At 35.3% G+C, this 26,810-nt stretch overlaps 1 protein-coding gene across 1 annotated transcript in view; it reads right to left on the bottom strand.

Annotated features, from left to right (window-relative positions):
• dars1 (aspartyl-tRNA synthetase 1) overlaps positions 1-26,810 on the bottom strand; it is a 58,141-nt gene that overhangs the window by 6,617 nt on the left and 24,714 nt on the right. The window contains 6 exon segments of the mRNA NM_001077611.1: positions 538-685; positions 3,667-3,801; positions 11,718-11,829; positions 19,130-19,189; positions 21,639-21,719; positions 22,903-23,005. Of these exon segments, the coding sequence (NP_001071079.1) occupies positions 538-685; positions 3,667-3,801; positions 11,718-11,829; positions 19,130-19,189; positions 21,639-21,719; positions 22,903-23,005 (639 nt within the window).

Below are 26,810 nucleotides of genomic sequence, written 5' to 3'. Positions count from 1 at the left end.
ATGTTTACAATTTTTATATTGATTAAAAACATTTGGGCTGAGCACAATTAGGAATATCTTTAAAATATACTCTTACATTAACAGATGACTAAAAATGTACAGTAAAATAATAATACAAACATTTCTGAAGTGTTTCACAATGTCTTAATTAAAAACTTTTATCATTTAAACTATTTCAAACTGAGCAAATGTCACTTTTTTCCAGATAAACTGTTTACATATTCAATGTAAAGACACTCCTGGAACATATTTCCATTTTGTGTACCACTTATCACACAATTCAATGAAAAGACTTGAGTTCTAAAATAATAGATGTGTAAAAATCAATAACTACATAAACCCCTGTCCACTAGATGGCAGTGTACACCCTTGCATTTTTAAAACTCGTAGCAGATTTTTTTTCACATCAACTCAGTTTCAAGTAGAATTCATGTGACTTTATTCTCAAATGGTTTAATTCCTAATAAGATGAAATGGAACTTTGCTAATTTTTTATTTTTTTTTTTTTTGAAAACTTGAAAGGATTTAGTCTCTCACCGGTCACGCAGTCCTTTAAAGATCTGAACCATGGTGTCAGTAATGGAGTCGATGACCTCATGGTAATGATAACTGAAGGCCATTTCTATATCCAGACCCACAAACTCAGTGAGGTGGCGATGAGTGTTGGAGTCTTCAGCCCTGAACACTGAAAGAAACACATTGACAAACCACTATATTTACACCAACACTAATATTTTATTTACACCAAGTCCAATACATTGTTAGGCACATTACTGTTTGTAAATATAAACTGACATTTATTTTCCATAAAGCAAAATATGCAATTTACCGGTTTAAAAATATATAATTGTACATAATATAAATTGTAATAAAATATAAATATTACATGAAACACTTTAATAAATTAGGCATGTTGACTTGACAGCTAACTGAAATTAATGTACATAAATGAAGGGAAACTAATAATAATTTAAAAAGTAAAATAGCTAAATACATGTTTTTTTTTTACTAAAATGTCCACAGGACATCAAATAAAAACTAAACTAAAAGAATATTAAAAGCTAATTGAAAATAGTGAATAAAATATTGGAATTTTTAAATAAATTAAAGGCGTACTCACACTATGTACAGTTGCCTCGAACCGTGCCAAAGCACACTTGTCCCCCCTCCCCGCTGCCCCCTGCACTCACAATGCATCTGAGCCAAAACATGCTTACGTCATTGATGATGCGCTGGTCAGTTTAACAGAAGAGTAGTGCTCTCGCTCAGCACAGAGATTTCAAACAAATCAGCCATTTTTGACGCTTATAAACAATCATAAAAGTCCTTGTGAAGCAGGAATTAAAAGGTTTGCTGAAGGTTCAGCTGTCGTGCACATTGTGCCTTTAATAAATTCCAACAGTTTGCGTTCATTGAACAGTAAGAATGATTAATAAATCCATATGAAGCAGTCCCTTAAGTCACATCTTGTCTTCAGTTTTGGGCTCAGGCACGCTTTGCACTCACACTACAACCGTACCGATTCAGAGCACTCACACTTCTCTAACAATCTGGGAAACGCGCCTGGGCACGGTTCGGATAGCATAGTGTGAGTGAGCCCTAAGCTATTGGAATTTTTAAAATGTAAAAATATAAATAGTCACTAAAAACAAATACACCCCCCACACACACACACACACACACACACACACACACACACACACACACACACACACACACACACACACACACACACACACACACACACACACACACACACACACACATATATATATATATATATATATATATATATATATATACAGTTGAAGTCAGAATTATTAGCCCCTCTGAATTACTAGCCCCCTTGTTTATTTTTATCCCCAATTTCTGTTTAACGGAGAGAAGATTTTTTCAACACATTTCTATACATAACAGTTATAATAACTCATTTCTAATAACTGATTTATTTTATCCTTGCCATGATGACAGTTAATAATATTTGACTAGATATTTTCAAGATACTTCTATGCAGCTTAAAGTAGTGGTGGGCAAACTCTGTCCTGGAGGGTCGGTGTCCTGCACAGTTTAGCTCCAACACTAATCAAACACACCTGAACATGCTAATCAGTGTCTTCAAGATCACTAGAAATCTATAAGCAGGTGTGTTTGATTAGAGTTGGAGCTAAACTATGCAGGACACTGGCCTTCCAGGACCGAGTTTGCCCACCCCTGGCTTAAAGTGACATTTAAAGCTTAACTAGGTTAATTAGGCAGGTTAGTGTAATCATGCAAGTTATTGTATAACGATGGTTTGTTCTGTAGCCAATCGAAAAAAATATAGCTTAAAGGTGCAAATAATTTGTCCTTAAAATAGTTTAAAAAAATTAAAACTGCTTTTATTTTAGCCAAAATAAAGCAAATAAGACTTTCTTCAGAAGAAAAAAATATTATCAGACACTGTGAACATTGTCTTGCTCTGTTAAACATTGTTTGAGAAATATTTAAAAAAGAAGTAAAAAAATCAAAGAGGGGTTAATAATTCTGACTTTAACTGTATATATTATTAAAATGATATATATTTTTTTTTTTTGTTTAAATCAAATGCAGATTTTTTTGCAGAGAGGAAAGACAATATTTTTTACACATTTTTGAATTGAGGAATATTTTTGAATAGTAATAACTATACTAGTTAGATTTAATAGCTTCTCTACTAATGTATTTATTCTTTATTGGCATGGTGACAGCACATATTACTAGTATTCAGCTAAAAGAGTCATTAAAAGGTAAATTAGGAAATCTAGGCAACAGTGGTTTGTTTTTTAGCCAATCAAACAAAATTATAATTTCTTTAAGGAGCTAATAATATGGGAAAAAAAATTCCACCTAAACTAAAAGAAAGAAGACTTTTTCCAGAGAAGAAATATGATAAAAATACATCTCAAATAACAAAAAATTGATATAATTCAAATAACTTTAAGCTTCTACAAATAAAGAATAGCACTGCTTAGCTGTTTTAATAATATTTAAATCTATAATATGTGACCATGTTAAAATTTGAGTGTGAAATTGAACACTAAACACTTTTTCCAGTTATATAAAAAAAAGTTAATATTTCTCATCAGTAGAGGTCCCTGATGAGCTGTTTTTCTAAACTCTACAGCCCACGCTACTGAAAGTGAGATAATCTTCCTCTGTTAAACAACTGAATTTCCCGCCAGATGAGCAGCAGATCTGAGCATTTCTCCAGCAGCAGAACATCCTGATCTGCAGACATACTGCACTTCACCCAAAAACATATATATGGGCATCCTTTACTTACCCTCCAATCAAACAAAGAAAAATAGATTAATTTGGAATGCAGTAAACCGGTGGCCACTGACCTGCATAGTATTTTGTTTTTTGGTTTCCAACCTTTTTCAAAATTGCCCATTTAGTCTCAGCAGAAGAAAAAACTGATAAAGCCTTGGAATCAATAGTGTGAGAGTAAACCATCAGTAATAGTAGACCATTCTCTTCCACACACATATACACTAATCCAGACAACAGACATTTTTGGGCCTGTCTCTGACAGTTTTTGGTTGTTCAGTAGTTTTTGTTCTGCGTTTTTAAGATAACGTGAGGATGGGAAGAGCATATTGATGGGGGATAAGGAGATATACTGAGGGTGTATTTGTATGTATTTACCTGGTCCGACACAGAAGACTTTGTCAAAATCAGCACAAATACACATCTGCTTGTAGAGCTGAGGAGATTGAGCCAGATACGCACTGGTCTTGAAGTAGGAGACGGTGAAGACGTTTGCTCCACCTTCACTAGCAGCTGTTTAAAAACACACAAATACACATCTGGAATGTCACGCAATGAATCAACAACGTAAAAATAATGTAACAATTTAATAATATTATTATAACAGCAATATAGTAATGTTATGTACTGATGCATTGATAAACTGATTCACTGTCATGTTTTAAAATATGATGTCCCTTTGATTGTGACTTCACCTGTAAAATTGTATTAATATTTTAAAAATATCTTACAATTTTAAGGCAGAAACGGGCATCTGTTGAAAAGAAAATTTTATGAACTCAGTGTTAAAGTTTTTAAAAATATGTTAGGTTTATCAACACTTTTTCACTGGCCACCTAAACACACACACACACCCACACACACACAAATACTGTGACCATGAGAAATATGGTTTTCATGGTCATCATGAACATAATGTTCTCTATAGGGCACGTACATCTGGGTGTGTGTACCGGATGCCATGCGGTTTTACTGAAAGAACATGATGTTGATGTGTGGCAGATCACACCAAATAGGCGGCAAAGTTTTGAATTTAAAATGCGTCACGTAGACGGATTTGGATTGGCTGGCTGTGTTGCAGAGGAAATGAAAGTAACTGTTTTTCCTTAACAGCGAAAACCACATAAACACAACAGTGGAGCTGCTGAGAGAAAGTGTTGTAACACCCCTGAGACCATCAGTGACGCAAGACCCAGCCTTTAAAATCATTGGTGGCCTAAAAAAGCAGCATATTTAAGTGACGGGTGAAGATGTAGATCAGCATCATTTGAGCATTAAGCCACCATCTACTATGACAGCGCCCTGAAAAACAAGCTATGAATCACGCGTTTAAAAAATTATGTATAATAGAAATACAATTGCAACAAAAAGACAAGATAAAATATTTAACTATTTGTTTAAATTAAGGAAATTATTTTTAACAGATTGATCAAATTAATCTATCATATTCAATTTCATGTCAGTCCAAATTTTTTTTCTTAAAACACACTTTTTTTTCTACCTCAAAGTATAAACAAAAAAAAAACACAAAGTTTAATATAAAGATGTACGTTCATAGTGTGACTTTATATGTTTGAATTTGTATTTTCTATGTTAAAAAATAGACTTTTTTGACCAAATGACTACACGAAAGCCAAAATGTTTTTTTTTTTTTTTATTTGTAAAGTCCTTAATGAAGTACTGTAAAATATTATAACAGTTAACATGTTGTTGTTGTTTTTTTTCTTTACGAATATACTTTAAATCGTTCTCATTCCCATTGGTGCACTGCCTAATGTTTCTGTGAAAAACATGATTTTGTTTTCAGAGTTTGATGAATACAAAGTTGAAAAGAAAAAAAACATTTATTTAAAAAATATATATTTTGTAACAAATCAATGGTTTAGCAACCAAAATTCTTAAGCAATTCAAAATACAATCACTGGCCACTTTATTAGGTACACCTGTCCAACTGCTCGTTAACACAAATTTCTAATCAGCCAATCAATGCATTTAGACATGTAGACATGATTAAGACAATCTGCTGCAGTTCAAACCAAGCATCAGAACGGGGAAAAACGGGGTACTTTAAGTGACTTTGAATGTGACATAGTTGTTAGTGCTAGATGGGCTGGTCTGAGTATTTCAGAAACTGCTGATCTACAGGGATTTTCTTGCACAGCCATTTGTAGTGTTTACAGAGAATGGTCAGAAAAAGAGAAAATGTCCAGTGAGCGGCAGTTCTGTTGGCGCAAATGCCTTGTTGATGCCAGAGGTCAGAAGAGAATGGCCAGACTGGTTTAAGCTAATAGAAAGGCAACAGTAACTGAAATAATCACTCAACACAAGCGAGGTATGTAGAAGAGCATCTCTGAATGCACAACACATCAACCCTTAAGGCAGATGGGCTACAGCAGCAGAAGACCACATCGGGTGCCACTCCTGTCAGCTAAGAACAGGAAACTGAGGCTACAGTTCACACAGGCTCACCAAAAATGGACAATAGAACATTGAAAAACATTGCCTGGTCTGATAAGTCTTAATTTCTGCTGCAACGTTTGAATGTTAGGGTCAGAATTTGATGTCAACAACATGGTGGTGGGGGATATTTTCTTGGCACACTTTGGGTCCATTAGTACCAATGGAGCATTGTGTCAATGTCACAGCCTACCGGAGTATTGTTGCTAACCACATTCACTGCTTTATGACCACGGTATACCCATCTTCTGATGGCTACTTCCAGCACGAGAACATGCCGTGTAATAAAGCGTGAATCATCTCAGACTGATTTCTTGAACCAGACAATGAATTCACTGTACACAAATGGCCTCCACAGTCACCAGACTTCAATTCAATAGAGCACCTTTGGAACGTGGTGGAACGGGAGATTCGCATCATGGATGTGCAGCCAACAAATCTGCAGCAACAGTGTGATGCTATCAGGTCAATAAAGACTAACATTTCTGAGGAATATTTCCAGTACCTTGTCAAATCTATGCCATGAAAGATTAAGGCACTTCTGAAGGCAAAAGGGGGTCCAACCCAATACTGGTAAAGTTTACCTAATAAAGTGGCCGGCAAGCGTATACATTTCATTCTGTGTAACAGAGCACATAAACTTACACAGGATGAAAACAAGTGAGTGAGTGAATGACAACAACTTTCATTTTGAGATGAACTGTACTTTTAAGAGACCGGAATTCAATCAATTCTCCCGGATTTGAGTCAAGTCAACAGAAGCAGTGTGTGAACTCTTCACAGAGACAGCTGTGCTCATGAATTGCAGCAGAAGCGATAGCACTCGGTGTACCCACCATCTCACCAGTGCCAACGTCCCATCCTATCAGTGACTGGAGACGTATCTCCTTAATAAACAACACTTTTTTCCTTCAGCCAGTGTTTTGACAGTGTCGCTGTCTCTATGTTTTTTTTTTTCCTCAGAAAATGAAAAAGTATCAATCCTTGAAATTGAAATTTTTAGAGACTGAAGGTGCCGAGAAGGAACAATAAACTAAGTTGGACAGCGTGAGCAGGAAATCATTCAGCGGAGATAAGACCTGCTCTACTCAGCCCTGCTGTCATGAATACAGATCCTCCAGTGTGAACACTATTCCCCTCGCGTCATTTTTACTCGAGTCGTGATGTAACGAAGGGAGCCACGGATGTCGTCTTACATATTATGACATATATCTGATCCATGATTTAAAAATACTGTTTAACGGATTATGTGAATGTTCGTCTGATTGTTAGAATAGTGTGGGATTTAAAATGATAGATCAGTTGTCAGTTAAGCCTTCTTAGAGAAATCTGTTGGATCACAAAATGAACTATTTGATTTCTGGTTGAGTTGTGTTAGAAGTGTGCTAACATCATTTATTCTGTTGCTGTTACACACATTTTCTTCCAGATATGTTCTGGTTGCCTTTTTCCCTTCCCAATAGGGCTCAAAAACTGATAGATTCAAAGTATTGATCAAATACCTGAATGTACATCTGTCTATAAAGTAGTATGTACAACTAGCCCTGAATGAATTGATAGAATTATATTATGTACCGGTGTGCTTCAGACTCATCCCTTAAACAAAAACATTAGTGAACTGCAGTATTTTTTATTATCTGTGAGACGCATTTTAACTAAACAGTAATATTTATTAATATTTCTCAGTAATATTGATATTTAGCTGAAATAAAAACATAAAATTAATACATAAATCTAATATTTAACCTAAAAAAGATTTTTGTTTTGTTTTAGAGAATAACTGTATAAAAACATGAATATATATATATATATATATATATATATATATATATATATATATATATATATATATATATATATATATATATATATATATATATATAAATATAATAGCAACATCACACTCGTAGCAGTGTGATTTGGCTATACATCGGCACTGACGGGAGGCGTGTGTTGTGCCCCCACCAGTGCCAATATACAGCTATATCGCACTGCTACGAGTGTGATGTTGCGTTTATACAACAGTTTGGCTGCATAATTGTGTATATAAAAACAAACCAAAACATTGAGAGTCTCAAAAGAACCCTTTTGTATGAGGAACTACTTTCTTCCGCGTTGGATTTAAATCATAAGCTGACAGTTTAAGCATCTTTTAAACTTCAGATCTGAAGTGTCCTCTTTTTGCTGGCTGTATGTGGGCGGAGTAATACACAAAGGGTAAAAAGGCTGTACGGGTGCTGATATTACTTAAATATATCATGGCTATCAGCCAATCAGATTCTAGAACCAGACAGAACTGTTGTATGTATGTATGTATGTATGTATGTATGTATGTATGTATGTATGTATGTATACATATATATATATATATATATATATATATATATATATATATATATATATATATATATATATATATATATAGTTTAAATCAAAATTATTAGTCCCCCTTTTATTTTTAATTATTTTAATATTTCCCAAATTATGTTTAACAGAGCAAGGGAAATTTTCAGTTTGTCTGAGATATCTTTTCTTCTGGAGAAAGTCTTATTTGTTTAATTTTGGCCAAAATAAAAGCAATTAAAATTTTTAAACACCATTTAAAGGTCAAAATTATTAGCCCCTTTAAGCTATACAGTTTTTCAATAGTCTACAGAACAAACCATTATTATACAATAACTTGCCTAATTACCCTAACCTGCCTAGTTAACCTAATTAACCCAGTTACGCCTTTAAATGTCACTTTAAGCTGCATAGAAGTGTCTTGAAAAATATCTAGTCAAATATTATTTTCTGTCATCATGGCAAAGATAAAATAAATCAGTTATTAGAAATGAGTTATTAAAACTATTGTTTAGACATATGTTGGGGAAAAAAAATCTTCTCTTCGTTAAACAGAAATTGGGGAAAAATAAAGAAGGGGGCTATTAATTCAGGGGGGCTAATAATTCTGACTTCAATATATATTCAATACATTTATTAATCCATATGACTTGTATTATCAATATTATATAAAAAATAAAATTAGAACAATCTCCATAAGCAATTGTATTAAATGACTGGTCACCCAAAACCAACTCGTTTTTCTGTTATCTTTGTTCCTCATCGGCTGTCCTTCGAAAACCTTTCTTTTTGTTTTAATGAAGCGTCCAAACATTGCTAATTCTCCTATGCCATCCTTTTGTGTGCTAGTCTTTGTGAAACCACCATCATGTTTAGCAGGATGACACATCTTTAAGTGTAACTTTAAGTTACTTGTGTTAAAGTCGCTAATACTTCTTGAAATTGCAGCATGACATAAGAGAGATGTAAACCATGGTTGGCTGGTTCAGTTTAAAATACTTCTAAACTAGCAACTTTCATTTCATTCTCACTGCTCTAAATAGCAGTTGCAAGGAAAAAATGATACGCAGTTTGCATTGTTAAACAAAGCTAGCGGCCAATGGATATAGCTATGTATTTTGTTTAAAAATAATAGTAACTGATCAGTTTAGGAGTTCAATCAACATTGTGTTTACTTGCTATTTTCATACACACATAACTGAGTGTATTTGACAGTTGATAAATAAAAGAATGGCTCCTGTTTGCACAATTAAGGTGCTTTTTTACAGCATGGCTTTTTGGGGGCTTTACACTTAGTTCTGTATCTAGTACTCTTTAATAGCAAAACATGAGGTATACACACTGCTGATAGGGCTGCATGATTCTGGCTTAAATTGAAAATCAAGATTTTGTTTGCTTAAAAATCACGATTTTGTCTTAATTCTGTAGATGTAAAATAAAGGTTAATATGAGTAGGCTGTTATTGTTATTTCTTAAACATATGGTAAAACAACAACCAACAACAATAATAATATTAGGCCTATGTGTCATTATTCCATCTTGCATTATATTAAATATATTATACTTTTTTATAGACTAGAGTAGTTATACTGAACAAGTTAACATTTATTTTCACGCACAACACTTTGTATTCGCTATGAACAAAAAAATATATCAAATGCTTGTCGTAATCTTAAATCTAAATTGCAATGCGATCATTTAAATGATGTGTGCGCTTTAGGTTTCACTTTCACTGCCGAGTGCGCTCATGTCAAGGCTGCCGTCACTTACATACATGCAAATCATACTTCCCGCGTAGCTTCCAAACCATCACTCTATGCAACACTCTTTGTTACTGACTGCCTATGCAGCTCATGTGTTACATTGCAGCTGCAAATACGTCTTTACATTAAGACAGAAATGACATTTTTGCAGCCACTTCTGTATTGTGGGTTCACATGACTAAACCGTTTGTACCACCAAAAAAAACGAGAAATGCAACTGGAATGCCAGCATAGTTTAGAGCTCCAGACGTTTCTCTCACAGGTAGTTGAGGTGCGGATCGAGCCCTGGATTGATCAACCCAGAATGAAAATGATGTCACAGTAGAAGTGGTGCAACTTTTTCCCACAAATTTTAATTGGCTCTAAACTGCAGTGGAAATGTAAACCACGCAAATCTGAACCATACCATGCAGTGGAGTACCATTCATGCACTGAATGCCAAGAGTTTAAAATGACAAGACTATAAAACTCAAGCAGATGTTATTTTGTTGAACGAATACCCAGAACACAAATTTTAAAGAGTCCCTCCCCTTTTTTAAAAATAATCTAATTTGCATATAAAGACACACATTTGCTTCAAATGTTATACAAGACTCATGTCAACTGATTTCTATCCATTTAAGTTCTTAAAAGGATCATAAAACACATCAATGAAGTGGCCTATTCCAAATGAAAAAATCCAAACAGACTTTTACTGTGAAAACTCTTGACATAAAGATGACTAAAGACTAGGGGTGTCACGATTTCGATTTTTAATCGAAAACGATAGAAATTTATGCTCAATTTCGATTATCGAATCAAAAAATAGAATCGTCGATGCTGCCACGCCCCCATGTCACGTCAGCTTGGCTTGCCAAGCGGGAAAAAACAGGCTTGTTGAAGTGCTTGTTAAACTGCAGAAGCAGGAGACCCGTCGACAGACCTTAAACCCTCTCCTCTTTCAATGAAGTCGCCGGTGTGTAAGCATTTTGGATTTCCAGTGAGTTATGTAGACAACGTTTGTATTTTAGACAAAAAAACACAGTTTTACAAGCTCTGCTATGTATGTATTAGGGTTCGTCCGATAGAAAACACCGGCATCGCGATCCTCCGCCCACCCCCGTTGCAAATCCGCTGGCGAAAATTACAAACTCAGGCCCTGTTTACACTGTCTTTGTTTTTAAATGGCATTTTAGAATGACAACGATTTGACATCCACAGTGGCGTGTAGCATTTCTGAGCAGCCCTCCTTCCTCTCTACCTCTGACACACACACACAGACACAGACGCGCGCACACACACAGCCATGGGCTCGAGACCGCGGGTTCAGGCAGTCAGAGGATCAGTAGACTGCTTCAATCTTTCACTCACTTGTACTTAGTTATTTTAGCGAACACCTCAGATACTGTTGGCTGGTTCCTGTTGGTTGTGCGTCTTTTTTACCGACACAGATCACTGCCTATTCACGAGTCCCGCAGAAAGAGTGATTGACAGGTGGTAATTATGTGTGTATCTTGCCTTTATTCATTTACTGTATGATTTGTTTATGGGTAAAACAAAGACCACGCAGGTCAGGTAGTTTAAACGGTAGGCTACAAATAATTAATTGGTCATTAATTAATTAATTATTCATAATCGAAAAATCAAACCGAATCGTGCCTTTAGAATCGAAAATGTAATCGAATCGAGGATTTGGAAGATCGTGACACCCTTACTAAAGACATATAGAAATAATATTTTTTTGTCTGAAATGACTGTTTTAAGTTATCTGGGGGGATGGGGGGCTTGTTTATTTTAACTACATAAAGGTTTGAACTCTGTGAACTTCGACTGAGGTGTGCAGAGAGATGTGAACAAAAGATGAAGTGCACTAGGAGATGTTCATACCAGAGATGATTTTGGGAGTCTGGATCTCCACAAAGCCCTTGTTGATGAGAGTGTCTCTGAAGAGTTGACATACGCCCGACTGCAGCCGGAAGATAGCCTGGCTGGTCGTGGTCTGTGAGAGAAGACACGTGTGTTAGTAAACAAGTTATGTAACCTGTTAGTATGGGTGTGCCATGTGCTGATGTCAGTGCTTCTGTTTTTTCAACCTTCCACTTTGCAGCATATGTTTTGCAGATGAAAACATAAACGCTAGACCTCAGAAGACCTTGTTTTATTGTGTTATAATAAAAATCTCTCTGGCAATGGAATATATTCTCATCGTTTTCTCAGAGATACAAATAAAATAGGTCCTCTTCACAGTACCAAAGGGACACGGCACTTGCGAAATCAATCAAACCTCCTGAATCCTCCGTTCTTGAGCAAAAGAGCTTTCTCAGCAGCCTGAATTTCCTATGAATCAGATGACTCCCTGATGACCCGTGATATGGGACACGTTTCCTTTTATTCTCCCCGCCAAAAACAGAGTTCGCATAAATCCTACAGAAGCAATCGGGTTGAGTATCAATATTTCAGGGCTCTTGTTTATTGAATTTGATTAAGTTAGGACAAACTCGCTTTTACAAGCAGCAATTCATTGCTCGATAGAATAACAAAGATTTCTCTGGAGAATTAAATTAATAAGATCTATCCTGGTTCTGTGTTTGTACTCTCAACCTCATTATAACCACATTAAAAAAAATAAATAATAAAAAAAAAACTCCCTAAGGGGATTTCTGACCTGTAAGTAGCACAGATGTAGCTCTGTCTGAAAAGCAAAGTGAGCTGCAGACTACTGTATATAGGCAGCTAGCTTTTAAGGTATTTACCCCTTAAAATAGAACCTCATAATTAAATAAAACTATCTCTAACACTAACTTTGCAAACAGATCTAAGTATTATATGCATGTGTATTACCTGGGTCTGTTTTAGGCATGGGACAATAACCGTTTTCAAGGTATACCGCGGTTTGGAAAAAACCAGTAGCAATGTTTCTATCAAAAAATGCGAATGATCTTTATGCGCAAAACTGGATTATCGGACAAAAGATGTGCAAATAAAGTCGCGTTTCCATCCAGCGAGTCAAAGAGAACAAAATCATCACGTCCTGATTAAAAGGCACCAAATATCAACAGTAAAAACAGAATATGCTGCGGTAGGAGAAGCTGCGGGAATCTTTTCTTCATTTAATAAATGACTTGCACCTCAGAAGGCAATCCTGACATGCAGTGAATGTGCGGTGGCGTTTGAAGGCATGAGATGTTTAGCACAGACGTTTTAGACCAGGGTGGGGAACGTCCGGCCTCCAGGCCGTATGCGGCCCGCGAGACCATTTGATCTGGCTCCATCTGTCAATTCAAAAATCACCCCTTGGGAAAAAATAAATAAATACATTTCTGTTATAGAAATTGACAGTTGTACACATTTGTTGCTCTGCAAAGCTCAGTTTCACATGAAAAAGCATGTGCTGTAATGTAACGTTTGCAGCTCGAGATGCGCATCATTCATTGATGTACGTTCGAATCATTCATATTTAAATTAACGCAAACAAGACGAGCAAAGCACAAACATCTAACGCCATCTTAATGTGAGCGCTTTATTGGTTAAATACATGCATATTTGTGTCAGAGCGCAGTGTTTAATGATTATTAATATTAACCCTCATTTGTGTAATAAACAAACAAGTTGAGAATCAAAAGACATGTGAAAGAGAAACTATATCAGAGCTCTTAAAGTGACAGTGCGCAATATTCCTGCTGCCACCTGTTTTTATTATTAATCAAACAACAAAATCCCTCACTGCACTTGACCGAAGGACTTTAGTAGCTGCAGTTTTTCTTTCTTACAGTGAAGATGCTTAAAGCACAGTTTGTTTCATATTTTTATTTTATTGTATTTATTTCCCTTTCCTTATTTACGGGGAGGAAAATAACTGTGCATATATACAGTTAAAATCCAATTTATTAACCCTCCTGAAATATTAGCGACCCCTTCCCCCAATTTCTGTTCAATAGATAGATTTATCTTCAACCCATTTTTTAACATAACAAATTTAATTACTCATTTCTAATAACTGATTTCTTTTATCTTTGCTATGATGCAGTACATTTTATTTTACTAGATAATCTTAAAGATACTAGTATTCAACTTAAAGTGACATTCAAAGGCTTAATTAGTGTAATTAGGCAAGTCATTGTTTAACAGTAGTTTTTTTTCTGCAGACAATAAAAAATATATATTGCTTAAGGGGGCTAATAATATTGACCTTAAAATAGGTTACAAAATATTAAAAACTGCTTTTATTCTGGTCGAAATAAATCAAATAAGCCTTTCTCCTGAAGAAAAAAAAAAAGAAATACTGTGAAAAATTCCTCTGTTAAACATCATTTGGGAAATATTTATGTATAAAAAACAAAAAAAGAGGGCGAATAATTTTGACTTCAACTCATAATTGTTTTGAATAACTGTGATTACAATTATGACCAAAATAATCGTAATTATGATTTTTCCCATAATCGAGCAGCCCTATAATTTAGTATGGCCCCTAAACGATGTTACAAAAATGTAAATGGCCCTTGACAGAAAAAAGGTTCCCCACCCCTGCTCTAGACAGTTCTTGAGGTCATTAATAATATAATAACAGACATACTGAAATGATTACGGCATTTTAGAAGCAAAACGACATTTTATATGCTGGTTTGTTCATTCGCACACATTTTTTATCATCACACGATATATCAAAAACCTTTTTTTAATGTGGATACTGGAATTTGTTTGGTAAAAGTGTTTCCATCACAGTTTAGGCACATCTTTTTTTATCGAATAAAAAGTTTATCCTACTCAGTTATGCGCATTTTCAAATTTTTCAAATATATTGGCTGTCCGAAATCGCCTACTACTCAGTAGGTATTCCATTTGAATTTACTACCGATCAAAAAGTACAAACAGTATGAATGTGAGTAGTATGAATGGAGCTCGCACTTCAGATTCTGAATTCGGACATACTACTCGGCTTGCATACTGATTTTAGTGTACTATATAGTATGGAAGTATGATTTCAGACGTATCAACTGTGTTCAAAGTGAAAAAAAGTTTTTGTTTATTTTTTTACCCAGACATTTAAAAAGAATGTACACTCCTGGTAAAAGTCTGATGTCTGTAGGATTTATAAATGTTTTGAAATAAGCTTATCCTGCTCACCAAGTCTGCATTCATTTCATAAAAAAATATATAGTAGATATTGTAAAATTGTGAAATGTTATTGCATTAAAAAATTACTGTTTAAAAGTAGTTTATAAATTAATTTAATAATTTATTCCTGTGATTTTAAAGATGAATTTTCAGCTTTAATACGCCAGTCTTTAGAGTCACATGATCCTTCAAAAATCACTCTGATATTAATTATTATTATTAATATTATTGTTATTAATGGTAATAGTAATAAAAGCAATAATAACTGGATTAATAATTTCATTTGAAACTACAAACAAAAAAGTGTTTATTTAAAACTTGAATATATATTTAACAATTCACTTATTTTTTATTTATTTGTTTTTTACTTTTAATAAATGCTGCCTTGATCAGAAAAAAAAAAAACATTTAACAAATATATATAAAACTGATAACAAACTGCTTGTAAAAATATATTTTAAAGCAATAATCATAATACCGTGAAACGGTGATATTTTTATTCAAGGTTATTATACAGTTAGAATTTTATACTGGCCCATGCCTACTTAGTTTTAGTGTGGTTTGAGTCGAAAAGGGTTGATTTATGACACCATTATTGTGGATTTTAAATCTAATATTTGACAAGCAGTCTTGACAAACAGTATTGGAGTTTCTCGTCGCCAAGCAGATAAGAGTTGTACTTACTGGTAAAGTGTGTTTATCACAGTGGCAGCTACTAAAAATATGTACACTGCAGATCAAAATTAGATTAAAAAAAAAGCAGTTGTTTGAAATATATTCCAGCAAGTCTTTATAGTCACTTTTGATTAGTTTACTGCATCCTCCTTGCTGAATAAAAATATTCACTCAAAAAACCCTAAAACTAATATCATTTCTCATCTGAAGTATTCAATAATATTATTCTCTGTTTGTCACAACGCATTCTGATATTGCCTTTTCAAAATTTGAATGCAATTCTGGTTCAGAATTTGGTCAAAACAAGATATATAAAAAAAAAGCAACACATTTCCTGCATCCCTTTTGTAAAACATTCACATCTAGGGAGACAGCTTAATTTTGATGACCAAGTGAAAGCTACACAAAAAAAAGTTTTTGTTTTTTTTACATAGGAGTTATTGTGTAATATTTTATGACTATAAAAATCAGGCAGTAAATCGTACAGTAAACAGGACAATGACTTCCTCTTATTAATCTGCTAATAAAAATGATAAAGTCAACAAATTAAGATAGGCTGTCTGTATTCTCAATGCAGATCATGATAACCCAGTGCCAGGGACATGCTGGCGGGACATTTAATGACTGGTCTGTGAAGCAAAGCGGTTGTACAGTTAATATGCAAAGCTGTTATCAGTGGAGTGTGTAAACACGTAGGTTTCAGTTGGCGTCTCTCGCTGGGGGTGTGGAGAAGAGGGCTGTGTGCGTCACACTAATGTTCACAAGACCGTAGTGAGAACTGAAAAGGTGCAAAAAAGCCTGTTGTCCTGTGGTTTGACTCCCCCGCTTTGCACTCTCTGATTTCTGCCTTCAGCTTCTGGAAGTTCTCAAAAAAATGAGTCGCTTTCTCGGTACACTGGCAGTCTTATAGCACTGCCTGATTTCCATCTCATTTGGTGTGTATGAAAAAGAAAAAAAAATAAGTTGTTTGTTGTGTGGGTGCATATTAACACTGAGGCTTTGCTTTATGACAGAGTGAAGCCTGCCACTGATGGAAAAGAAAAATTAAAGTGTGAAAGCAGGCCCGGTCTGTTCACACAGACTCGCAATCTCAGAAACAGGTGCTCTCACAAGAGCACACAGAGCCTGAGACCCAAAACCACATCAGGGCTTCAGAAATCTGAGCTATAGACTTTAAAATGAGATTTTTAAAATGTACAGATTTGTTCATGTTTCACAACATCAGAACGTCAAACAGGACAAGACATTCACACAGTCTGATTCCAGCGACGTCCCAGGGACAGTCGAGTCTTTGCTGAGGCCATCTTCCAGCCTTAACCACGGCGAATGAAGCTCTGCACAAGACTTTTGGCCAGCGGAGAAATTAAAATGGTCGTGCCCAACTGAGTCTGGTTCCCTGAAGGTTTTTTTTTTTTTTTTCTTTACTCCCAACAGGTGAAGTTTTTTTTTCCCTCTCCGCTGTCGCCACTGCCTCGCATGGTTCAGGATTGGTAGAGCTACGCATCGATGAATTGGCTCTTCAGTGTTTGAACTATCAGTAATGATTAAATCACACTGAACTGAGCTAAACTGAACTGAACTGAACTTAAACACTAAAACCTGAACCACACTGTTCTAGTTACTATGACCATTTATGTGAAGCTGCTTTGACACAATCTACATTGTAAAAGCGCTATACAAATAAAGCTGAATTGAATTGAATTGAACACTTTTTTTTTTTTTTAAAGACATGAGACTAATGTCAGTGGAACAAAACTGCAATGTTTTAGAGATGAAAACTGCAACTTCTTAGACGGCGAGTCGTGCACAAGACATATGCGAGTGCAGTTAAATGAAAACAACAGTAATGCATTGGAATGGAAATATGTGAATGGCCCCCAAGGAGGCCTAGAGTAACTGAAGAAATCTGTGTGTTTTTTGACTTCACAGGACCACACCGATGTGATGTATGCCACCAAAGAGAGGTGATGATGATAAAAATGTCAGAACAAAAGACGAAACGCTTCATTGTTGTCATAGATTTGACACGCATACACATTTGTTTTGGAGTTTAAATTATGGGACGGTATGAATGCTTGATTTTGGTTGGTGAACATTCTAAGTTACCTTCCTGGATGCGCATTGTAATATAATAACTCATCTAGTTATGCAGCTTATGTTGAACTCTATTCTTGTACACCTGGGTGCTGTTAACCAGAACTCAGGGGATGGGTGCTGGGCTAACCAGAACTTAAAAGAAGGTTTACCCAAAATTCACACACACCTCTTTCTCCTGATATTTTGAAGAATGTTGGAATGCTGGTGCCCACTAACCTGTATGTGTTCTGTCCTACTATGTGTTTTAATGGCTACCAGTATCCAAGATTCTTCAAAATATCCTCTTTTAGCTTCAGCAAAAAGGAAGACAACAAAGTAACAAAGGTCTGGAACCACTTCAGGGTGAGTAAATGGTGATTACTAAGCATGGGCTGGTATAAGTTTTTGACAGTATGATAACCTTGAATATAAATACCACGGTATCATGGTATTGTGATTACTGCTCTAAAATAAGTTATTTTTAAATGTCTGGATAAATATATATATATATATACAAATATTTTTCCCTGTTTTAAAATAATTTATGTAAAAAAAAACATTTATAAATTTTAGTAACAGTAAACTCTTTAAACGTCATTCTAAAATAAATAATTGACTTCTGCTCTCTTCATTAGTTTCAAAAACACAGCTTTCTTTAACCTTACATATACCTTGGGAACGGTATAATAGAACATTTTCGTGGTATTAAAACCTTGACGTTTCCAAATGGCGGTGGACCTTGAAACCGATTATCATCTCATGCCTAGTGAATACATAGAATTTCAGGTGTATCTATCCCTCCCTTAAAAGCAGCTAAGAAGTGTTTTTGTTCAGAAACTTGTTGAAACATCTATGTATTTGACAAACAGTGCATCTTATCCACTTCATCTGTGAAAAAGTACGCAAACCCTGATGAGTGTTACTATGTGAAGCAGATAGGGTCTGACTCCACATCTTTATTGCTCACCTGACTGAACAGAGCAAATCTTGCCAACTGGTTAAATCCAGTCAAAAATAAAGTCAAAAATACCCTTTACATTTACTCAGCTTGTGTAGGGCCAATCACCCATAATCCGAGTCATGGCATGTGACTAATTAGGGGTCATGCTAAACAACCAAATTTGAGGCTGCATCTTTGTTACTAAACAACATTTTACAATGAAAATGCTCCTTTTACAATGGACGTTATACATCCTAAAATGCATAATACATTACCATTCATGATCCATGGGCAAACACATTTTGACAGCATCTGTAAATGCTCTATACCACTTGTAAAATATTCATATGAGTGGAGATTGGCAAATCAGAGAATGATACTTAATAATAGCAACAAAACGTATGTCATAAAATGCACTAGTGTATATGGCACCTGAGTCTATGGCATAGCTGATTCCTCCTAAATAAAAAGAAAGAAACGGAAACGGGCTTACTCTCAGATCAATAACTCTGTTGTCCAGCCTGGTGTCCTGATTGACAGTGGCTCTTCCCTCCTGAAAAAAAAAAGACAAAAGATCATTTATAAATGATAATAAAGGAAATGAACATGCATTTAAAGATTAAAAACTTATTTAAAAGTATTTTTTATTGTTATTTTATTGTATTAACTTTTAAAAAATCTGCCTGCTCCAAAGTTACATCACACCAAAAACATAAATGATCTTCCCTCAGAGCTCAAAACAATTACATATGTTAAACTCGCACTGCCAACTTGCCCAAAGAGAGAGAGAGAGAGAGACCCACAGAGAGACAGAGATTACAGACTGGGGTACATTTTCTGTTGCTTTCGGGATTATCACAATTCATTTCTGCAAATTCAACAGAATGCCAGATAACAAAATTTTACTAACAAAAAGAGTTTGCAACAACAGTCTTTTCTTATTTCTTTTCAATAAGAAAAACATGTGGGAAGCCTGTTTCAACAGAGCTGCAGATAACCATTTAAAAGTCTAGTGTTTGTACCCCCCCCCCCATAATTATTAAATAAATTAATAATTTACCAGAAATAAATAGCGTTTTAGAACATTATTTATTATTTATGCATTCCTCCTTTATTGCCATGCCAGCTTCAAAGCTATCTTTGTGGTGGTTTCACAATGCATTAAAAAAAGGATATAAATAACAAAATGCTAATAAAGATATTTAGGATTCACACCAGATTAAAAAAAAAAAAAAAAAATTCGTAATCAAATCAGTCTATTACTTTAAAAAAAATAATTAAACAGAAAAAGAATCACTGACTATTTTCAATAATATTTTGTCAAAGGTAATGCTTTATTTTAGGTCACAATTAACAGAATTAATAAACTTTTAATTAACACCACTAGTTTAATAAACTAGTGATTGGCTGTTTATTAATAGTAAGGTAGAAATTGGGTTTAGGGTAGGATTAGGGGTGCAGAACAAGATCATACTTTATAACTACTAATAAACAGTTAATATTTTAATAATAGGCAGGTAATAAGCTAGTAGTTAATAGCATTAATTATGATCTAAAGTGTTGTCATATTAATATTTAACAATACAAATGTAGCAGGCGACATAGTGGCGCAGTAGATAGTGCTGTCGCCTCACAGCAAGAAGATCGCTGGTTCAAGCCTCGGCTGGGTCAGTTGGAGCTTCTGAGTGTAGTTTGCATGTTCTCCCTGCGTTCGCGTGGGTTTTCCCCAGGTGCTCCGGTTTCCCCCACAGTCCAAAGACATGCGGTACAGGTGAATTGGGTGGCCTAAATTGTCCATAGTGTATGAGTGTTAGTGTGTGTGGATGTTTCCCAGAGATGGTTTGCGGCTGGAAGATGCTGGATAAGTTGGCGGTTCATTACGCTGTGGCGACCCCGGATAAATAAAGGGACTAAGCTAAAAAGAAAATGAATGAATGAATGGATACAAATGTAGAAGTGGTAGTGCACACATTCGAAACCAAATTCACAATGTTTCATGCAAAGTCTACACCTAGACCTCTGAGCACTAAGAGTTAATTTTCCTTTGAAGCCTCTAGGAGCCAAGACTGATCAACAGGTTAGTCATTGTCAGAGCAGGGAGATAAGACCCAGGCGTAATGAGGCGGCAGACGCTCTGTCTGACTGACACTGTGGAATCCCTACAGAGAACAACACCTGGACTGCCACTACAGATGGTTTTGTCTTGCTGCAACCACACTGTGCTACCATCAGCTTCTGACGTCATGTATAAGGGTAGCATGCAGTATGTATACTGTGTGAAATATGCAAACAGATGACGCCATGTGAGTGATATTACACACAACAATAAAATGCTCTCAATGATAGCTTAATATGGTTTGAAAGTTTTCTGCTGCATAATCCATTTGAAAAAAAAATAATACTACTGGACTGTATGCAGTGCATTATGAAAACAGTAAGCATGTTTTCTGTTCTTAATGGTAAAGGAATAGTCCACCAAAAATAACAACAATCTTGACTTTAATGTATCCTCAAAAATTCATGTAAATTAATTTGGTTTAACTAATTATGTTGTTGTTTTTTTGTTGTTGTTTTTTTTGACTCACCAAGGACCACAGCTAAAAAGAAAAAAATGAATGGCTTAGGTTGAGTAAATCAAGAATGCATGTTCATTTTTGGGTAGATTATTCCATTCTTTTAAAAGAAATACAAAAAATAGAAAGAATTTTTTAAGCACTTTATCGGATGCAGAACCGTTTACAGTAACAATTGACATTGATCTTTTATTATTATTATTATATCTAGTTAGTTAGAAAGTTTAAAATTTTAACCCTGTGAGTAGCACTTTAGGGAGTTCTTCAATGAGAGGCCTATAAACGGTTAACTCAGCTGTCTAACTGAACTTGGACAAGATTATCGTAAAGACAAAGGATCAGTTTAATGTTTTATACTTTCATTTGGCATTTTGTCCCCCGACTCTTCACCCACAGCATTTTAATTTTGTCCCCACTCCGTTTTCTCACCTCATCTCCTTCTCCTTCTGGCCTGACAGCATCTTCCAGCTGAAGGGGGAGTCTGGCCTCAGACTGACTTATCACAAAGATCTGGCACACATGCACAAAAAGCTTAAGTTATGACTTCAACTCTAATGCAAATATCTTTAACAAAATAAGTTATCTAGCAGAATGTATAAGCTGTACCTAGTACCCATCCACTTCCACTGAATGAATTTAAGTACTGGACGAATGCCTGTAAGAGGTGCATAGCTCTGGAAAAGCGTCAAGGGTAATTCTAACTTAGTGGCTTAGTGGGCACATACGTGGAGAGCACATTTTAGCTCTTAAGTGGATATTTAAAATATGATGACATACTGTGTCATTCTGCAGCTGTTTTGCAGCATATGAAATGTCCCAAACACTATTATTAACTGTCCAAAAGTGGCAAAAAACTTTGTTTTTACCCTCTAATTGTCAAAACATGTTAAAAAAAATGATATGTTATATATGGATTAAAAAACAATCAGGAAAACGTGTTTTAGGTCAATTGTGACCACGAGTCCACAGATATGGTCATCATTTTTCTTTAAAAGTACATCATATCAAGAGATGATACTTAGGCTTTTATTCTAATTAGATTACAATAAGACCAAATAGCAAAGAGAAATAAAAAATGCATGTAAAAAAACACCTTGGGCCTTAAGAGGTAAAAGCAACACTGAGACATGCTTTCATGTATACTTCTGTAAAGCAGCTTGCTTTAAACCACTCTTGTATAAAGTGCTTTACAAATAAGCTAGAAGTGACTTGACTAAAATGCAGAGCTAGTAGAGCTCAAATGCTTTCTTAACAGATGTTTTCTAACCGGTGTTATTTTAGTTTAGGATTATTTCGTTATTGAGATCAAAAAGCACACATCTTTACATAGTCATTTAAATGTGACTCTCAGTAGGATACCAACTGTATAAAGGCACCATTGACAAAACGGTGTAAAAAATAAAATAAAATAAATAATTTGGGCTGCAAGTATATTTTATTAAAAGTATATGGCATTAATAGGGATGGTTCACCCAAACAATTAAATATTCTGTAATAATTTGTTTAGCCTTATTCCAAAATGTCTGAGATTTATTTGTTCTGTTGAACACGAAAGAGAATATACCGAAGAAAGCTGAATAAGTAAGATATAAAGAGGATATAATCCATGATGATGAATGCGTACATTTAGCTTTCAATTATTACACTTAACATTTCAACAAAGGGAAAATAGAGATGAATGTGTGATCTCTACCCTCTCCACGTGAAGCTCCACATCCTGCTGAGAACAGCTCTCGATCTTCTGCTCCACCTTCTTCACTACGGCCTCCACATCAATGATGCTCTCCTTTGTGATGCTGTGAATGGATAAAGAAAAAAAAAACATTTGGACAGTTGACAACATGAGAACAGTTAAACAATGCTCTTCAAATATGCTTTTTTCTTTTTAATATTTACATTGACATACAGTTTTATGGGGAGTTTTAGTCACAATATTTCCACTAAACAAATCTAGGGGTTGTAAAAATGTATGGTTTTGTTCAACTTTATTGCTTTAAAATTGATCAGGAAAAAAAATTCAATGATTATTTATTTATTTATTTATTGTTATTATTATTAGTAGTTTAAACCTGAACGAGCAAACAATTAAAAAGCTTATATTCTGTTGAAGATTTATTATCTGGAAAAAAAAAAAAAAAAAAAACAACAACACAGAAAATATAAATTATTTTAATAAATAAAACTAAATCCCCCCTCAGCATTCAGAAACAGAAACTGCAAAGCAGCTTCATGGAAACATGAGATCATACGGTTAGGAAACAGTTTGGTTGAAATCCTATTTTGTTTTAAACCATTTCTCTCTTGAATTGCACACAGTTCTCCTTTACAAAGCACACAAACACACTGCTGTGATGATAGCAAACCACATCATTTTTTATCTGATGAAACCGTATTTTACATTCTTTACACAAAAAATCTAAAGGCCACAGGTTTCTCGCCACCATAGGTACCACAAAATTATATTTGCTTAAAATGAATTTTTCTAAAAATGTCTAATTTGAAGCTCTGTTTGCACCAGAGTCATATGAGTGTTTTTATAACTGGAGATACAATTTCCATAAATATGAAAATAGAAATTCATTACATTAAGTCATTTAGCAGATGCTTTTGTCCAAAGCGACTTATGCCTAGTTCAGACTGCGTGATTTTAGCCCCGATTTTGGCTCGCCGACAGGTTTTGAGAAATCGCCGACAAATGCCTGAAATCACAGGCAAATCTGTGCTCGTGCACGTGAGTGACAATCACACAGTATGAACGATCAAAGACGCGATCTGAGAAAATCGCAGATGAGTCTCCGATGCTTGTGAGATATTTGGCATGCTAAATATCTGGAGCTGTTGGCGATTCAAATCAGGCCGTGTGAATTGAGTTTTGACTGAAAATAACATCAGCGATCGCCTACAGCCAATGAGAGAGCAGCTTTCACTTGTGTGTGCGTGTGTGTATACCTGCTACAGGCCAGCGGGAGGCTGGGGGAGAAGTTAAAAGTGCTCTTTTTCGGTTTATTTGGACCCACGAAATGGAGGAAAAACTAGTGGAGGTTTGACAGGACTCAGGAGCAACCGTGTCTGTTTGATGTTTAATACAGAAAGATATTAGTTTATTATCAACGTTGAGGAGAAATGGCTAATTCCCTTTGAACCCTTTGAGGTATGCAGTGACTCAACAAGAAGAGGCAATACACACAACAAGTGCTAGTTGTTAATAACTTCTTTGTTCTCAGAGAATTTAGTGCTACAATTTTGAGGAAGAGAAAGAGAGAGAGAAAGTGCTTCTATAGTGGATTTCGGTTTATACACCAGGGTTAAGGTGCTCTCAAAAGAGAGAAGTTTATAGTTGTCTTCTTGAAAACACACTCAACTTAAATAAGTCAAAGCTTGACAAACAAGTCACTTCCTTTTATAATTGAAAAAAAAAGAAAAACATTTGTCAACTCTGTTACACAATGTTAATTCTGTTACTCTACCTTGGTAACCACTCTACCACTATCCTGCTACCTGTTTGTGACGTTAAATATATTCCCACCCCCCCCCCCCCACACACACACACAAATAAATATGTGACCCTGGAACACAAAAGTCATAAGGGTCCATTTTTGGAGTTTCTGATCTACAAAATTGCATTGCATAAACAAGCTTTCAACTGATATGTGTGTTATTTAGGATGGAATAATATATGCTGGAGTTGCAAATATTCTAAGGAATCTGAATGGTCGAAAAAATTTAAATATTGACAAAATTGCAATTAAAGTTGTACAAACTAAGTTCTCAACAATGCATGTTATTAATAAAATAAATAGATTTTGATATAACATAAAATTTAGTAAATCTATTCATAAAACTTGAAAATATTTAGTATTACTCTATATTGTAATGATTTTAGCATATAAGAAAACTACATCATTTTGACAATGTATTGTTGGGTTTTTTATCCTCGTTACAATGGCTGCCTGTTAAGTTTCATATTGAATTTAAAATATTGCTTCTTACCTATAAAGAATAATCTAGTTCCTGTTTATCTAACCAACCTTCTGTCTTGCTACAATCCAACCTGTTCTTTAAGATCTCAAAACTCAGCACTTCTAGTTGAACCTAGAATAGCAAAGTAAAGTAAAGGAGGTCGACCCTTTTCATTTATGGCTCCTAAACTCTGCAATAGCCTTCCTGATAATGTCTGAGGCTCAAACACACTCTCCCAATTCAAAACTAGATTAAAGACCTATCTTTTTAGTAAAGCATACTCAGTGCATCACATAGCAGTATGATACATAAATGTGCTCCACACAGGTTTCTGCATGTCGTTTATATACTCTATGAACAGCAGCTACGCTAAGTATTCTCTTTATTCTCCATTTCCACCAAGAAATACTCATCCCGTGAACCTCAGACTATGCAGCACCATTGATTTGATCCAAGACCAGCGACGAAATAATCCCAAGGTTTTCATATCCTGGACCAGGTCCTATCTTGGGCAGATACTGTGGTGGTCATGGAGGAGTAGAGAGCATGAGACTGATTCCTGTGATGCTCCAGGGACAGACAAGTCTTCGCTGAAGTCCAGCTTCCAGCCTCTGGCGCCTTGACTGCAGCTCTGCAAGACGTTTGGCCAGTGGAGAAATTGTTGTGTCCAACTGAACCTGGTTTTTTAATTCTTCACTTTCGCCAATTGGTGAAGTTTTGTCCTCGCCACTGTCGCCACTGGCTTACATGGTTCTGGATCTGTAGAGCTGTGCATCGATGGATTTGCTCTTCAGTGTTTGGACTCTCAGTAGTGATTATTAAACCACACTGAACTGAGCTAAACTGAACTGAACTTAAACACTAAAAACTGAACTGACACCGTTTTAGTTTACTATGATCTTTCATGTGAAGCTGCTTTGACACAATCTACATTGTAAAAGTGCAATACAAATAAAGGTGAATTGAATTGAATTGGTTACTCCTAAAAAAAATGTATCAGTGCAATTTCAGATGAAAGTTTAACTTGTTTTCCTGTTCATTACAATCTACACTGAATGAAGCACTATAACTATGAAGGTTAGATCAAGACTTGACTTGATCAAGTGTTCCTGCAATTTTAAAGTCATGACAAGCTATATTTATTTACTTTACACAAAGTTAAAATTTTTGATCAACCCTTAAAACTAATGTTTAACGCTTGACCCACATTGTCACTATAAACTATCAATCAAGATCCTTCAACTAAATAAACAAACCAAGCCCCTTTGTTGCGACACGAGGACAAGTAATTGATGGCAGAATTTTCATTTTGGGTGACCTATTCCTTTTAGTGAAACAATATTAGATTGGAAAGCCTCATTCTCTCTCTCGAAGGTCAAATGTAAAGACGAGGGCCAACTGTCTGTTTGAGAAGCAGACGGCATAAATTGAGATTGCAACCTTCAGCTCTGGTCATTACAAAGGGAGTAATGAGAGACCAGAGAGAGATGAGAGAATGAGGCGCACAAGTCCCTGCCAGCTGCTGCTCTGGGATCAGCTCCGCTTTCTAACAACCTCCATGCAGACCCCGCTGCTCTTCATAAGTCCTGATTAAGTCTGGTTACTGAACACTAAGCCGGCTGTGATGGGCTCAAGCATTAG

Source organism: Danio rerio, chromosome 9 (genome assembly GCF_049306965.1).
Source record: "Danio rerio strain Tuebingen ecotype United States chromosome 9, GRCz12tu, whole genome shotgun sequence".
NCBI classification, from domain to species: domain Eukaryota; kingdom Metazoa; phylum Chordata; class Actinopteri; order Cypriniformes; family Danionidae; genus Danio; species Danio rerio.
Note: the sequence above shows the minus strand (reverse complement) of the source record. Positions and strands in the feature narration are given on the sequence as shown.